The sequence below is a fragment of the Ornithodoros turicata genome, chromosome 1 (genome assembly GCF_037126465.1).
Source record: "Ornithodoros turicata isolate Travis chromosome 1, ASM3712646v1, whole genome shotgun sequence".
Lineage (NCBI taxonomy): Eukaryota > Metazoa > Arthropoda > Arachnida > Ixodida > Argasidae > Ornithodoros > Ornithodoros turicata.
In genome coordinates this window covers 206,074,017-206,091,463 of record NC_088201.1, presented here as the reverse complement: position 1 = coordinate 206,091,463, position 17,447 = coordinate 206,074,017, and the positions used below count along the sequence as shown (strand labels likewise).

Here is a 17,447-nt window from a genome sequence, read left to right as displayed (position 1 = left end):
ACGTAAACACCCAATTATTATTATTATTAAATTCGGTGAATGTCAACCTGTAAAATTCATTATTTTTGCTCAGAAAGATTTCACACTGCTTGTTATGGTGAGGTACTTCCGTTTTTATATTTTTTTCTTTCGTTTGTGTTCGGTTTTCGTGTGGTGTTTCGCGGGGCTCGTTTGTTATTGTGTGGTTTGGTGTTGTATGGTTCTCGTTTGACTTTTTCCGTTATCGTATTATGTTCTACGAGTGTCTCTGTGTGTATTGCAGAACACACAACCTCGATCCTTATTCTGAACGGGATCATTATTTTATTCACCATATCACCATCAGCAATGGGGTGGAGTATGGACCCTGGCAATGAAACTCCCCATTCCTCATCTTAAAATAACGTTATTGTCACGAGTGATTTGCAGTTGTTCAGCTGTCAGCGTATTCAATTACAGAAATTCGAAGCGCTGCGCACGAAGAGCGTGAACATGCATGACTTTTCACACACGCTGCAGGAGCGACTGCACATACGAGGTTAACACAGCAGTTTATTTAGTTCCACCGTACCTCACAGATTAGAAGAACAGTGGAACAAATTGGCATATTGGCGTAGGTTCTGCATCCGGTTCGTCGGCACAGCTCAGCGACTGTGAGGGGAACCTGCAAGCACAAGCGCTTTATTTATAGAAAATACATGGTCTTGAGATTTGTAGGACCAGTCACACATACTTTTTAGTACGCAATGGCACCAGCGAAGTAGCAATGCAAACAAGTCCGAGTTGTCAGATGCATGGGATACGAATAAACAGATTTTTCCTCAAAATAAAGAGCTTACATGTGAAAAATTATCCCTCTTTCTCTGTCCGTGTGAAGTGTACTCAAAGCTGCAACAAACTGGCATGACATCCCCTTTAGTTTAAAGTAAATCTTAAAAAATACGGGCAGCCTCGCTTGAAATAAATGTAGACGACAGAATGCGTTGGGCCCACCAATATGGAGGCCGGTGACCACGCTGTGGAGCACCCTATGCGCGATCCAGCCTATACTATAGAGATCAGTGGAGAAGACACCGTGACGTATCACGGGCGACGTATCCGGCTCGTGACCAGAGAATGTATAAGCGGCGCGCAGGGATGGGCAGTATTTAAATACATTGTAATTAAAATGCTATTTAAAATATAGATACATGTATTTATATTTTGTATTTCAATAGAGTCTCAAAAACATGTATTTATAACTATGGTTAAATACCAATTTTCGAGTAGTTATTGTTGTAAATACTCCTAAATATAGAATATACTGACTCATATCCTAAAATTTCCTCCATTTGACGTTTCGGGAAGACGGGCGAGTTTGGGGCGCAGTTATACTGTGTTTGCGCCAGCATCCGCATGCGACAACCATTTTAGATGGCGGGTTTTTGACTGTTGTTGCAGACAACGGTCACGACTATCCGATTACCTTGTTAGACGAAGCACCTTCGTCAAATTTAATACGAGCCATCAGCACATGTGGAGATGCTATTCTCCTTTGCGAATGCGGTTGTACGGCTGAACAAAAGATGCTTAAAATATGGAGGCTTCGGGGAACTTCTAGTATTAAAATCGCAATGATAATCTAACAAATAAATGTTCTTGTTGCTTGCAGTTTTGTTGGTATGATAATCATTATTTCTGTAATTCCAGATGCCATCTTCCTCACATATTTTATGGTAGTACTTACGGTATTTAAATACTGATATTAACAAGTATTTATGGGGAGCATTTAAATACCCTTTCAAGGAAGTATTTTGTATTTATATTAAGCGCTCAAAAAAATGTATTCCCAAGCCGCACAATGCACAATGAGAAAGTCGAGTACAATAGGGGTGGCCGGTATGCGTTTTATGAATGTTCTTTAGTTTCACAAGTCTGTTCAAGGCCTTCCACCTACCCGTCCACCCCTATTGCACTCGACTTTCAGTACATTGTGCTGCTTGGGTTTATGCCCAGCCCTGGCGGCGCGTGAGCTGAGAAGAAAAAAACAACAACAAGAACAACAACAAAAAAGGCACTGAGCAGTTTCGAGGTCTCGCGGTGCTCGAGTTTTCGCCCGCGACTGCTTCCTCCGGCAATGTTTTGTAAATTTTATTGCGCAATGACAATACACCGCACAGCGAAAATATTTTTCGTGGTGACTCCTGGTAGGCAGCTCGACAGATGGGGGCAGGGTTTCGAGCCATGTCAAGTGCCACTTTCATGCTCTTTTAACTCGCCACTAAGCTGCCCACACACATACATGCATACCCACGCGAATAAAATGTAAAGGAAATATACCCATATATTTAGGATTACGTCGAGCTTTAACTTCTTCCCCTATCAAGCATTCATCGTTTTGCGTCCTGCGATGTTGTTTACGGATGCCACGAAAAGATGATCGCACTGACACTACCGTTTATTAGCGTGCAAGCACTCATGGAGTGGACTGCATTACCACAAGTACCACATATGCTATTTAGGTTGCAGTAAAGGGATACCTTGAAAAGAAGACCAATCCCGTTGTCGTGGGGAGGATCGCTCGACTTGTTTCTAAGGAACATACTAACTTCTACCCACACAAAGGTGTCGCTTTCGTGCTCCTTTCACACTACGCCGATCGTAAAAATGTTGCTCTCCCTACGGAATGATTTGATGTTCGACATGTTGTCTGCTATGTTGCAGGTCTGCACGCGTGGAGAGACGAAAATCACGGATCATCCTTCATTCAGACGCTCTGTGAAGTCCTGGAGAAAAATTTCCACCGCATGGATTTCCTGACCATGATGACACGTGTCACGGTTCAGGTGGGAAAGAAAGAGATTCCCACACCGTACGAAACGGCCAAACAGATGCCGGGCCTATATTCTACGCTGAGGAAGAATTTACGTTTTGCGGGCCAGGTAAGGGATGACGTAACGTAATTTCAAATATATTTCAATGTATGGACTCGTTCTTCTTCGGCTCCTCTTCGCTCCTCAAGGCATTTTAAAATGAGTAGATTAGTTGAAAGGCTAACTGGCATGCATAATCTCTTGACAGTGTGACCGTTAATTTTATTTCCAGGAATATTTCGTCGCTCCAGACACTGTGTAGACATCTGATATCGATTTACCAGCGGCGCGGAAATATTTCGAACAGTTTCAGCAACAACGTAATTTCCATCCGTTTTCCGTTGAACAGTAGCTTCTGTAACAGTAGAATTGTACCTTCGCGATGGAATGTTGTGTTGTGCGCTAATGTAGCTTGTAAAAGGTACCTATCGAGAACTCTGGGGAGTAACTTTGAAAGAGGCGGCAGGTTCGATATCTTCTAGCGCATTCTAGACTGTAGAAGAGCCTTCAATGTTGAAAAAGACTTTTGCTCGTGAAAAATCAGTGAGTAAATGTAATTGAATAAAACTACCGTATGTCGAAGGACGACGAACGAGGACGGATTAGTGGCAGCTGTCATGCCGGTGAGTACTATGTCTGCAGCTGTAGAGCAGCAATGAATAATGAAATTCCTTGGGAATGAGAACTTCACACCAGCTGTGATTTTGCAAAGATCTCAGGCAGATTATGGGAACAAAACGTGTGAAGCGAGAGGACTGTACGAATGGTGCAGACATTTTGGTGAAGGACGGGATACGGTGACGAATGAATGACATGGACAACTTCATCCGACTGCGGGTGAGCGAGTGCGGGTGATCACCGCAGGTGTTGTGCAAGCCAACCCCATGAACTGTCCAGTTATAGTTCTGGACACTGCAGCCCAGCGTACCCAGCCCTAATGTTAGTTTTGGAAGTGTGGAGACAATCATTCACGTGTAGTTACTGATGTGCGAAGTCCATGCCAGGTGGACTCCCTATCACCTCACTTCTTACCAGAAGGTAGCGTGCATGGCAGCCTCTGCGCAGCTGCTGAATCGACTTCAGTGCCGGGGACAATTTTTTCTATGAATCATTAGATGAAAGCTGGATGATAAGATAGAAAGGAGGAAACATAGAAAGCTGGATGAATCATTTCACCACATAGACAAGAAGAATGAGCATAAAATGGGGACATCAGGCTCGCCTCCGCAAAAGAAAAGCAAGATGCAGTGGTGTGCTGGGAAGTCAATTCGAACTGCATTCTGCAACATGCGGGGTAGAATTCATGTGCACTTCGTGCAGCAAGGGTTCGCGATTAATGCCCAGTACTACTCCATATTGGTAAAGGGTGCTGTGCGAAGCGCGATTCGCAAGAATACACTCTAAACCCAGTGCGTCTGATCAATTGGCACATTTTTTAAGAAATGTGCCACATGACTTCAAGGGGCACGCGGTGCCTACGAAAGCTGCAGGTGCCATGTGCCCCCTGGAGCAACTGGTACGACATCCCTGCTGACGCCAGGAGCCACAGTGTACCGGACGTATCGAAGGGTTACTTGTACCCACTAATACGCGAAACACATTGCGCCTCTCGAGTTCCCTAACAGAAAAATTACCTCCACGTTTCGCAAAAAAAAAAAAAAAAGAAGCAAGGAAGAAAATGCTCCAAGCACATCGAACATGAAACACCAAATTTTATTGACTTGCACATGCCTTTAAATTGCATCCAGTACATCATCGTTTGCCGAATGGAAAGCATACACGGTTCACTAATCCCAACACACACATATGGAGCACGCGTTGCACGGACACACAACCCGTCCGATGATCCGATGCACCAGGCAGTCCTCCAAACGCCGAACACACAATCTTCGAAACTTCGAACAGGCTGGCACTGAAAGCTCAATGGAGATCCTTAGTGACGAACACGACGGTTCCTCAAACGAAATGGCCGAGGAAGAATTGTCCAACAAGTGGCAACAGACACCAATTCCGTGGGAGAGGCAGTTGCAATCTTGCACGCATATGTGTGACCGTTGAGACAGCAAACAACCTGTAAAGAAACCGAAGTGAATATCACGCTGGTACTGCTCCAACGTTAATGCTGGAATAGTACTCCATTTTGTAACTCACCTCCTCGCAATCGATACAGTCCCACGGTCGCCTATAATGAAAGAATACAATTAACCTCGCTTGTAATGTACATCGTCGCTTCACCGATGCAGCCGATCCTCTCCTCCCGCCATTTGCAATGCGTCCACCGTCTGCAACAGAATGTACTTCGATTGTTAAACACGAGTAAAACGCAGGCGGCGTACGATGCGTCACAGCTAGGTTGGCTTACCATAAGCAAACATTAGACCTGTGCTTAAAAAGCAAGGTGTCATCCTTCTCAAAACCGAGGTTGCAACGCAGACAGCGGCAAGAAAACGGGAAGCGGGAAGGAACGTACTGCGGGAGAATACGTTGTGCCATGTCACTCCACACCGGCGGAGCGCGGAACAACGTAGTACGCTCCAACGAAGCATGGAGGAAGGAAACAGAGGAGCGGTCGTTTCTAGCAGATTTCCGTGGGACCCCTCTGGCGGTCGTTCCTGTCAAAACCGCCATTACTTCCTGTCCACCACGTGATCCTCTCTAAAGTTTCGGTTTGGCAGCGCTTTGTTGCTCTCGCTGCTTTTCGTGCTTTACGCTTTTCCAAAGTCATTTACTCTTAAAATGTGAGCACCACTGCGGAAACAACGTTTTGTCAACGTGTTCTAACCGCGGTTGCGGCTGTCGTTCAACAGAAAGCAGCTCTGCCACGGGAATAACGTTTCCTGTAAGCCCGTACTTGACCGGCTGTTTCAGCGTACCCCTGTCTGTGAGAGGGTCATCTTGAACCCTTCCTTTGCAAGCCTGCGCTGTGCTACAGCTGCAGACTCAATTGCTTTCCTCCATCGTTGTACAAATTTGATTACTGGCATGCTTTACCACTTCGGCAACACACAACGCGAGGCCACGTCGTCTCACAAACATCGCTACCGCGAATGATGTTTCTAGTCCTGCGTGGTTGTCCTGCAGAACCTGGCCGGTCCTGTAGTATAAGGCTAAACCAAGAGTAGATCTTCGAACACACACAAATAAAGATGGACGCGCGGCGTTCATCACAATGCAGATATCTGAACTGCAAGACAACCACGACTCCCGTCGTCTGCTTTGGGAGCTGGCCTGCGCATGCTCTTGGGGTCACGTGAGCGGTCACATGGTAGACAGGAGCATCCCAGCATGCAGTGCGAAGCTGGCACGCCCGTCCCAATGGCAAAAAATTGGAAGGGCCGCTCCTGTGTTTCCTTCCTCCATGCAACGAAGGCACACATATTCAGCCGGCACACGCATTATTCAACAAGCACACGAGTACAAGGTTCAGGAGGCACACATATTATTCAGCGGGCACAAAGCCGTTTCATACCAACGTGACGGCTTTCCACCTGTTGAAATTTGGCGATGAGGATCGCTGTGCTTACTATTTGATAACCGTTACAGCTGCTTCCAGACGGTTACGGCTGTGTACCGGCTGCAGTTTCTGAGGGAACTTTTTTAACTGGCACATGTCCGTCACAGGATTTAGAGTGTAGACCTGGGATGCTGTGCTGAACAGTCATTCGTAGTCATAACAATGCAAAGCTTGACACGGCGAATTTGACGGTAGCTGCCCTAGCCAAAATGCGCTGGAAGATTTTGCCCCATGCCTTTTACAGCCCCGACGGATCCCTAAAGCGATTACCATTTGTTTGAGCACCATAAAGAGCACCTTGGAGGAAATGCGCTCAGCACAGATGAAGCCCTCCTCGAAACCAACAGGCGGAGATGTCCTGCAGTGGCTACGACAGTAGCCCACGTCTACGCCAAATGCATCAAGGTGTTGCCACAGCGATGGAAGCAGTGTCTAGATGCGCATGATGAATATTTTGAAGCTGGCCGGTTTCACGTCAGTTCAGGCAGGGAGGTCCCGTCGACCTCCTGGATTTTCATTATTTTTTTTATATTTAGAAACTCAGCGCACATGATGATCAAAAGCGGCACAATGAATTATTGCTACCGAGTAGTTCTTGTGCAAAAAAAAAAAAAAAAAACAATCGAGAAAATATGGACCTGAATTCGAGTATTTCGTTTCTGCCGTTTTTGCACGCGTATATCTCCCGAGTTTTAAAAGGTACTGTTCTGCAGTTTTTTTACGCTTGACCATGCCTACTGACCAATAGCCCGAGCGCAAATTTTGGCGCGCAGGTGCAACGCTCTCTCATATAAAAAATGGTGAACATGCTCTAGAGCGCAGTTTTGTTCCAACTTCGACGCGTGAGTTCCCTGGCTGTAGATGTCACTTGGTATCAGTTTACTCAGCTCTTAATGTTCTTTTATTTGATATATCTATCGCAGTTGTACCTTCTACCGGCATCTACTGAAATCGACAAACGTTTAAGCATATTTCGAGAAAACAAGGATTTTGCGCGTCAGTTTCTCAAAAAGGCCCCTTTTAATTTCATTTATTTTGTGCCAGGACATAACCCGTGATCTTCTTTCAGCTGATATAAAAAAATGTGCTTCAAAAGGTGTGCACTAGCGATTAGCGCGTTAAAGCGTGGCCGTACTCCGCGCGCGTAGCGTCGGAGTGGGGCTGGCGGTACCGCGGAGTGTCGGCGCTCTGTCGATGTCGTAAAAGAAAATTGTGTAATCAACATTGTGTAATCAAAAGTGGTAATTGATATAGACGTATTTACAAGACTGCGAAATCAGAAGCAGCATTTCACAATGTCAGTGACAAATGAAATGATTTCACTGAGTTTCTATGAAAATGTCACTTTTCTGCATTCACTGTCCGCGGTACGAGCTATGAATGTTTCTCGGCTTCCAGTTTCCGTCCTGTCCGTCTCCTTTCAGTTCGTGTCTTGCTTTGCCACACATGCGAACCTTGTATCCCAGGTTGACCAGGTAGCCCAGAAATCAGGCCCTCTGCGCGTAGATGCAGGAAATGGACGTGCTTTAGGTATTTTGGCAAGCATGTTATCATATCTTGTGATCCTAGGATGGCGTCTTGCTCACGTGAACGCAAGTTATGTGTCGTGGCATGGTGCTTGATTATTCCACCGATCTCGTCGCACGCACTTTTGCCGTGGCCGCAACTTTCACATCATCGTCCATGTCAATGCCGACTTTATCAAGAGATAAACCATCTTCTCCTGGACAGCACTGACAAAGCCTAAGAAAACAAGATGCATTATTCACTTCGCACATCATATATGACTTGATTTCCTGGGCTGTTATTGTAGAACGACCACTATTTTGTACGGTACACACACATAACTCGGAAGTTTGCGCAGTAAATGCAAGAACAAACGTCCTGTCGAGTATCTATTTTCACCCACTTTGGACGTAGCCTGTAAAATTTCGCGAGGCGGAGACTTGTACCTGGGTTATCATCTTTGAAAAGTTGGTACGCTTCACGCACTGTTCGCGTCGTGTAACGCCTGACAACTTGGACCTTTTCGTCGTTGATCACCACCGTGAGCACGTCCTTCATGTTCGGGCTTTGCACAGAGCATGTATAGTCGTCGTCTGTGTAGTATTTCAAGGCAACGTCCACATCTTCCTTTCTAGCCTTTTTTTCCCTCGTAAGTGTCCGGAACAGCCCAGACTCCTGCCTTATCCTTCAGCTTGCGCGCTTTTCCAATCATATGCTTCACGGATTCTGGGACCAAGCGCTGAATATCTTCCTTGCTGAGGGAACTAGAAAGCAGCTTGTACAGTCGGCACCGATCTTGATACGAAGTGCATTTCTGAAGCTCAAACCCCGCTCCACCGCCGCCGGTAGAGCGGGGTGGTCACCTCTGCAGGCCATGGCGTTGATGGCAGGAGAGGTAGCGGCGCAGGTGGTGAAGGTAGTACATCTCCGGTCACCAGTTGTAGAGGCTATGAAAGAGACGAGTGAGCTCTACGGTGTATGACGGTTTAATGACAGGGAATGGCGATGCAGTCGAAAACGAAACCTCGCGCCGCGGGGGCAGGTGCGCAGGAGGTATTGATGGTGATGACTCGTGTGCTGAAGATGCGGTGATCGCTACAGGCTATACGGGAGCCCTTTACCCAGTGGGAGCAGACGTTGCACTCGACCTGCTCAGATGTCTCAACGTCATAGGCTGCTTTAACTTTCTGTGACATCTGCTGTTGGATCTCCGCCTTCTTTCTTCTGACGTACAATTTTCGTAGCTGTTGCTTCACTGCACCAAGGGTCTTCAAAGGCGTAACATCAATATTTGCGGCAACAAGACTACAGTTTACGTCATCAGTTGCATCAAGCTGGATTAGACGCGGTTGATCAACGGATGTCGCCTGACTCGCACACGACGAAGAAGAAGATTGTTGAGAGAGAGCTTGAACGATGGAAGCACCATAGAACTTGAAACAGTGATGAGAAAGATAGTCGTGTTCACACACCAGCGATGCTTCGTTGACAGATAGACACCCGGCGTCGGGAACTTGGCGCCCCCCATCGCTCGGCAGCAGCCGCAGTAGCCCCCTCCTGCACTCACGGTTGGCTCGCCGCAGGAGGGAGACCCCCACGTATAGCTGTGCGTGGCTTTCCCGTGTCTGGCGAAAGGGGGATCCTGGCAGTTGAGTGGACTAGGAGGTTGGTTTTGACCCTTCGGGGCCCCTCCGGGAAAACAACACACTGCTTTGGCCCCTGCTTCCCATATAGACGGGTGGTCCTGGAAGGCCCGGCCAGGACTATTCAGCCAGTCGCCATCTCACTTTTCATTGCATTCTCCTTATCCTCTCTCCTCCTCGCTCCCTTCCTCTTTTCACCTTCTTTGGCGCCAAGGGTCAACCTTGGGCAGTTCTTTTCACTCTCCAGAAAGCTGCACTTGGGTATCATGCAGAGGTACCTGCTACTGCGTGGTGTGCGGTCCCCTGGTTGGGCTCCGTGGTGGGCGGCAGGATGTCTGCACCGAATGTAATTCATGATTTTCTATGGACGCAATCACCTAAAAAAAAACCCGATCGGCGCCCGAAGAGGAGCCGCACCGAAGTACAAACGATGAATTTCACTGACCTAAGTTATCCGGAACCTTGGTTTGCCAAGTTCCTGATTCTTCACTCAGATGACGAGACTAAACAACTATCTAAAGTATCTCCTTTTCTTATTGCTAGGGCACTCGAACACGTAATAGTAAAGTCGTTTCAGGCCAAGAAACTGAGCTCAGGAGACATTCAGGTAGAGGTCAACAATAAACAACAAAGTACAGCACTGCAATCTCTAAAGAACATCGGGGAGATAGCTGTTTCAGTTACAACCCACCGAACTCTGAACAATGTTAAGGGAGTCATTTCCGACGAAGAGTTAATCGAGTGCAGCGAATCTGAAATCGAAGAGCGATTGAAAGAGCAAGGCGTCGTCTCTGCCAAACGGATAATTATGCAGAGAGATGGCAAGGAGATCCCGACAAAGCACATCATCCTGTCATTTAAGCTGCACACACTTCCTTCTACCATCAAAGCCGGTTATGTCAATTGCCATGTGAGGCCGTTTATTCGTAATCCTCGTCGCTGTTTCAAATGCCAGCGGTTTGGGCACAGCTCCCAAGTCTGTCGAGGACAGTTGGTGTGTCCCATATGTGCTGGCAAAAAACATACTCCCGAGTCGTGCACAAAAGACTTCCACTGTGCTAACTGTGGGGGGGGGGGTGGCACCCGGTCTATTCTCAGTCCTGCCCACGATGGAAAGAAGAAAAAGAAATATTGAAAATGAAAACAGAACAGAACTTAAACTACAAAGATGCACGAGCACAGCTCGAGTTCAGAAAGAAAGGAAGTTTTTCCGACGTGGTGCGTAGGGGAGTGGCACCACCGAGGAAGTCCGTGGAGACACAGACCTGTTTTTTGGGTTCTGAGTCTCCACTCTACACTCCCCAACCTGAGAAGGCTGGAGACACTCCGATGCCTTCTGCCGTGACGGAGGCCAGCCATTCAACTGGCCACAAAGAAACAGCCACGGCCTCCTCTAAGGTCGATGGCATACAGTCAGTTTGGGACGGGGTCGTAAAAGGCCCTTCCCAAAAAGGCACCCAAAGTATGGAGGTCGACGATGACGACTGCATGTCGCACAGGTCATCGTCGAGGCTCCCCAGCATTCCTTCACAAGGGAAGGAAAAACGAGAAAAAGGACGAGGAAGGGGTTTCAAAGGGAACGACCAACAGAAACAACCCCCGCGAAGGGTCCAACCCCCCTAAATGGTACAGTCTTTTCTAGTAGGTGTCACCAACTGCTGCGCTTTCTTTTCCTCCTTTTTAGTGTGACCGTTATGAACCACTTCCTCCAGTGGAACTGCCGTGGTTTACTTTCTAACTTAGACGACATTAACGGTCTCTTCGACAAGTACCACCATCAGGAAATTTTGCACAGAGGGATGTAGAACACTTAATCAGCCAACCTCCAACTCCATTTATACTCTTAGGCGACTTTAATGCCCACAATCCGCTGTGGGCAGTACAAGAACCGACGGCCGAGGGAAAATGTTGGAAAGGGTCTTGTTATCAACCTCCATCTGTCTTTTAAATACAGGAGCACCTACGTACGTCCACTGTTCAAGTCTTTCTCGGTCTTAGATTTATCACTTTGCAGTCCATGTCTCTATCAAGATATAGAATGGAGCGTGGAAGAAAACCCACTTGGGAGCGATCACTTTCCAGTAATCCTGAAATATATGTGTGCAGTCAATAGTCTGACAGCATGCCCCCTAGATGGAAGCTCCAACATGCTGACTGGAATGCTTTCTCTAAAAAATGTGACCTGTCGTTAATCCCTGTGGAGAGGATGACGATTGAAGAGGCCAACAATGTAATTATCAACGTCATCCTCGATGCAGCAACACAATCCATTCCCCAGACTTCCGGTCGTCTACCGAAACGACCGAAGCCATGGTGGAACAGCGAGTGCAAGGAAACCCGTAAACTTGAAAATCGTGCGTGGGGTACATTTCGGAGGTACCCCACATCACAAAATCTTCTTTTGTTTAAAAAGACGAGAGCCAAGGCCAGATGGACGCGGAAATAAGCAAAGCGGTCATCTTGGCACAACTTCGTGCCTTCTCTATCTCCCAGTACCCCCTCAAAAGTAGTGTGGGACAGACTTCACAAAATCAGAGGAGAACACCGCAGTTATACAATCCCTCTTTTAGAAGTCAACAGGCAGGTGTCCGGAAGCCTACAAGGACAGGCGGATGCGCTCGGACAACATTTTGAACGCATCTCTGGTTCATCCCATTACACTCCCGAATTTCTTAGAGTAAAACGAAACGCTGAGAAGCGAAAAATTCCAATGAGTGGTGGTGATGAGTACGTGTACAATCAGCAATTCACGATGGTGGAGCTTCAGCGATCCCTATTCGCTGCTAAAGCCACTGCCCCGGGCCCAGACAGAGTAACCTACCCTATGCTGTGCCACTTGTCTGATGACTCAAAAAAATTGTTGCTCCTTTTCTTTAACCGTGTTTGGGCAGAGGGAACGTTACCATTATTATGGAAGACTGTCATTCCCATTCTCAAGCCAAGAAAGGAAGCATGGAATCCAGCCAGTTACAGACCTATCGCCCTTACGAGTTGTATTGGGAAGACGCTTGAGCGAATGGTCAATAACCGGCTGGTTCATCATTTGGAAGAAAATAATTGCCTTTCTGAATTTCAATCTGATTTTCGAAGAGGGTGCGCTCCACTATGGATCACCTTGTTCGGCTAGAAACCACTATCCGTGAAGCCTTCGTCAGAAGACAACATTGCCTATCCGTTTTCTTTGATTTAGAGAAAGCGTATGACGCTGCGCGGCGACACGGTATTCTGCAGGATGTCTACTCTTTTGGCGTGGAGGGCAGACTCCTTAGATGCATTTCAAACTTCCTCCTGCACAGATCCTTTAGAGTGCGACTGGGAACCACTCTATCCCGCCCGTTCGTACAAGAGAATGGTGTCCAGCAGGGATCCGTTCTCAGTGTTGTTTTATTTATTGTGAAAATCAACTCTGTGACCAATGTCATCCCGCCCTCCATATTTTTCTCCTTGTACGTGGATGACATTCAAATATCTTGTTGCTCCGCGAACCTGTCAGTATGCGAACGACAGATGCAGGTGGCCATTAACGATATGGCCAAGTGGTCTTCATCAAATGGATTTACATTTTCAGCTAAGAAAACTGCGTGTGTCCATTTCTCTAGGATTGGAGGACTGCTTTCACCACCTACGCTGCAGCTTAACCGACAAGACATCCTTGTTCAACCAGTAGCCAAATTTCTTGGCATCACTTTCGACCCGAAGCTGACCTTCAAGGCTCATGTCCAAAACCTAAAGATAAAGTGTGTCAAGTCACTAAACATTCCAAAAATCATTTCTCACAGATCTTGAGGTGCAGACCAGGAAACACTGCACCAAGTGTATACTGCATGTATTCGCTCGAAACTTGATTATGGGTCCTTTGTCTACGGCTCTGCTCGCGAGTCGGTGTTCAAAGCCCTGGACCCTGTCCATCACCAGGGGCTCAGGCTCGTGCTTGGCGCCTTCCGAACGTCTCCAGTACAGAGTCTATATGTTGAATCAAAGGAATGCTCCTTGAAAAGACGGCGTTCTTACCTCGGTACGTCGTACGCAGTTAGAATATGTAGTCTACCCCAAAATCCAGCCTCGACTTGCGTCAAGCACACACGCTTTAAACAGCTGTTTAAGCGAATTGATTGCATCAGAGTTTGATTGCCACGGTTTCTCTCCCTGTGGCCTACAAGTTGTAGAGTGTAGGAGAAAGCTCCCACCCTGGGAACCACCTCCAAGGTCTGACACCGCTTTTGCAAAGTACAAGAAACAAGACAGTGTCTCATCAGAGTTTGTACACTTGAAAGACAGCTTTGATAACCATACTGAAATTTACACAGATGGGTTCAAGTCTAGTGCAGGAGTGACTTGTGCCATGATTTGTGGCGCGCACACAAGGTCTCATCGTATAAAAACATTTGCATCAATTTTTACTGCCGAGGTTTACGCGATTATCTTGGCTCTCAACTACATCCTTCAAGATTTCATAAAGTCCTCTGTTATATATACAGACTCCTTGAGTTCCATTAACGCAATTTGTAGTCAGCACTCAACAAAGAACTTTCTTGTGCAGCGAGCAAGATCTTTAGCCAGTTTGATAAGAACAAAGGGGTACTCCTTCATCCTATGCTGGGTGCCCAGCCACGTAGGCATCAAAGGCAATGAGGTGGCAGATCAAGCAGCTGCAGCTGCTCTCCAAAATGACATCACGCCTTTTGAGATGTCCGTGCAAGATATGAGATCGGCACTCAAGAAATCACTGCACAGATTGTGGCAAGCCTTTTGGAACGCAGAGACAAATAACAAGCTCCACTTGGTTAAACCTCACATTCATGATACAGGAGACCGGCTGGAAAACCGCCTGTTGTGCACTTTACGAGCAAGGTTACGTATAGGCCATACGTTCCTTACACATGGGTTCTTACTTCGGGGAGAGGAGCCACCTCCGTGTGCGCACTGTGGTCAGCTCCTGTCTGTTGTACACATACTCATCACATGCACACATCATGAAATACATCGCAAACATCACTTCAAGGAATTTTATAAACACTTTTTACCTCTTCACCCAGCCCTATTGCTTGGTGACGAGGCTCTCGTCCCTTTTACGAGCGTCTTTGATTTCTTGAGAGACGTTGGCGTTATTAGCCTTTTGTAGTCTTACACGTATACACTCATCTTTTATTAGTCATCGTGTTTACTCTTAAATAACCATAACATCACCACTGTCTCAACCGTACCTCAGTTTATGGCGCATTATGATCTTTGTTGTCAAAGCGCCATTAAACTCCTAATCATCATCATCATCATGACAGATAGACAGAACCCTTTAGGATCCAGTGCGCACCCTTTGAAGCAGATTTTTATTTTTTTTATATCAGCTGAAAGATGTAAGATCGGGCCATGTCCTGGCAAAAAATAAATGAAATCAAAAGTCTTTTTGAGAAGCTGACGGGCAAAATCATTGTTTTCTCGAAATATGCTTAAACGCTTGTCGATTTCAGTAGATACCGGTAGAAGGTACAACTGCGATAGATATATCAAATAAAAGAACATTACAAGCTGAGTAAACTGATACCAAATGCGGTAATGAGGAACATCTAGAGCGAGAGAAATCACGCGTCAAAGTTGAAACAAAACTGCGCTCTAGAGCATGTTCATCATTTTTTATTTCACAGAGCGTTGCATCTGCGCGCCAAAATTTGGGCTCGGGCTGTTGCGCAGTAAACATGCTAAAGCGTAAAAAAATTGCAGAATAATACCTTTTAAAACTAAAGGGGATATACGCGTGCAAAAACGGCAAAAGCGAAATACTCGAATTCAGGCCCACATTTTCTCGATTTTTTCTTTTTTTCACAAAGACTATTCGAGAGAAATAATTCATTTTGCCGCTTTGGATCATCATGAGGTTCCAAATTCATTCCAGGTTCATTCACCATTCCAGGTTTTGGCGTACAAAGAACATATCATACCGTGTAGGGTTTCGGTAGTGTAATTAATCCCTATTAAATATACCGTAATAATGACTGTTGTCGGCCTTGGTGGCTCAGTCGGTAGCGTGTTCGCCCTCTGATCCCGAGATCGCGGGTTCGAACCCTGCCGAGGACGCCAGCAACTTGGTGGCAGGGTACAAGTTGCTTAGACGACACGGCGTCTTCCGCGAGGGTCGTTAAATACGGCGTGCCATATGGTGAGCTTTCATCGCACGTTAAAGAACCTTCAGGTGGGTAAAGGCAATCCACAGACCGACCGCTGCGGCGTCGCTCACGATCTTAGTGGTCTCGCGACGTAAACCCTCAATTATTTATTTATTTGTTTCGGCCTTTTTGGGCCCCATCAGCAGCACGCCATCCGCTCAAACGTTGACTGCCTGATGAGGGCCAAGGAGGCCGAAACAGCTGTCCAGTACTGGCATGGCGACGTTTGACTTACGAACATAGGCTATACGTGCAGCCAAAGAGCTCCTGCTAATTTTTTCCCCCTTATACACTTGACTGGCTTTGCACTGGGCTTTCATCTTTGAAGGAAACGTAAGGCGGTAGTGGAGTGCCCTGTGTCTCAGAAGGCATCTGACCGAGCCTTCAGTGCGCCGTTGCACCTCTTTATAACGCTTATTGCCGACCGGTGTACTCGATTGTACCGTGCGATGTCCCCGTCAGTCCCGCTAGGTGAGGGGTATGGCACCATAAGCCACGGCTCCTGTAGGTATCCGCTGTGGCCTGGGTCAGGAAGTTCCTTAGAAGGGACGAAATGATTAACTGCGCTGTTATATTACACAAAGAAGGTGCTTTCAGTTTATATTAAGCAAGTACGCGCATGTCTAACAAATAATTAAAAAATTGTTAACTAGGCTTTAATTAACGGTCTTGGAAAGGTCGGAGATAGCCTCAGAAACCCCTTTATCACATAGTAAATTCTTTATAAACGCGCACACGCTCTCTTGTGCAGGCCATCGCGAATCGCATGCAAATAAGGCAGCAAAACCAAGAAGCCGTGAGTACGTGCGTACTCACGGCCATAAAATTTCCTGAGTTAAGGCGGAGATTTGGGCAAGTTGGTACATCAAAAAACTTTTAGCCGCGCCGTATATACCGTATGGAAAAACAGAATTCACATCCCCCTTATAGTTATGAAATTAGAAATCTATATTGAATTAAGAAAAATGCCTCGTATAAGTGCAAGTACAATATATAAGTGTAAACTTGCCTATGAGCCAGCACCCTGTCTGTAGTATCATCCCGGCAGCAAATGCCCTCCTGAGGGCCCTGTTCCGCCAGATATGTGCATCATGGGTTCCCCCTGGGTATTTCGCGTTAATGCTCAATATCTCGAGATCCGTATCGCATACCTGTGAGAGGATTGAGGGAAGTCACTGATATGCAAAATCACAGTGTGATGACTCGATGTGAACGACTGCAGTCTATACCGTTCGTGTCGTCCGAATTAGTGCATCTCGACTATAGTTGCTAACTGCTTTAGGTGCTTAACCAACGAAATGCGCTCTTTCCACGTCTCCACTAATATCTCATTACTGACCTACATTGTTTTGTTTCCAGATACCCAGTCCGAAAACGGGAGGAGACTATTGAACCTCTTCAACTTTGCTGTAATCCGTGTTCAATAAAGTAGCAGTAGTTCTGCCATTTGCTCCTATTTCGTGTTGGAGGCTTACTCACCAACTGCACGTTTAGAGTGTGGTAGCCCTTTCAGATGAGGAACAAGTCCTTTGGAGGCGCCACTATGGCAACATGGGTGCAGTCAATGGCACCCACAACACCAGGGAATCGATTCCGTTCATAAAAGCCCTCCTTGATGTCCTGAAGGCCCACCACATCAACTGGGTACCATATCCACCTCTCGACAACGTGCGTCTGGATAGCTTCTGTAACTTGATGCAGGCATTTACTGACTATTCCTTGGGATATAGCGATCCGCATGTCGTTCCCGACAGGTCGCTGGTAGGAACCGCTTCCGAAAAAAATTAAGGCA

At 46.7% G+C, this 17,447-nt stretch overlaps 1 protein-coding gene across 2 annotated transcripts in view; it reads left to right on the top strand.

The window, feature by feature from the left end:
• Positions 1–17,111, top strand: part of LOC135378996 (caspase-3-like) — a 198,593-nt gene extending 181,482 nt beyond the window's left edge. For both annotated transcript variants that reach the window (XM_064612221.1, XM_064612220.1), the window contains 2 exons: positions 2,683–2,900; positions 17,015–17,111. In XM_064612221.1, coding sequence (XP_064468291.1) covers positions 2,683–2,900; positions 17,015–17,047 — 251 coding nt within the window. In that variant the 3' untranslated portion in view covers positions 17,048–17,111. The remainder of the gene's footprint in view (positions 1–2,682; positions 2,901–17,014) is intronic.
• Positions 17,112–17,447: the final 336 nt, after the last annotated feature.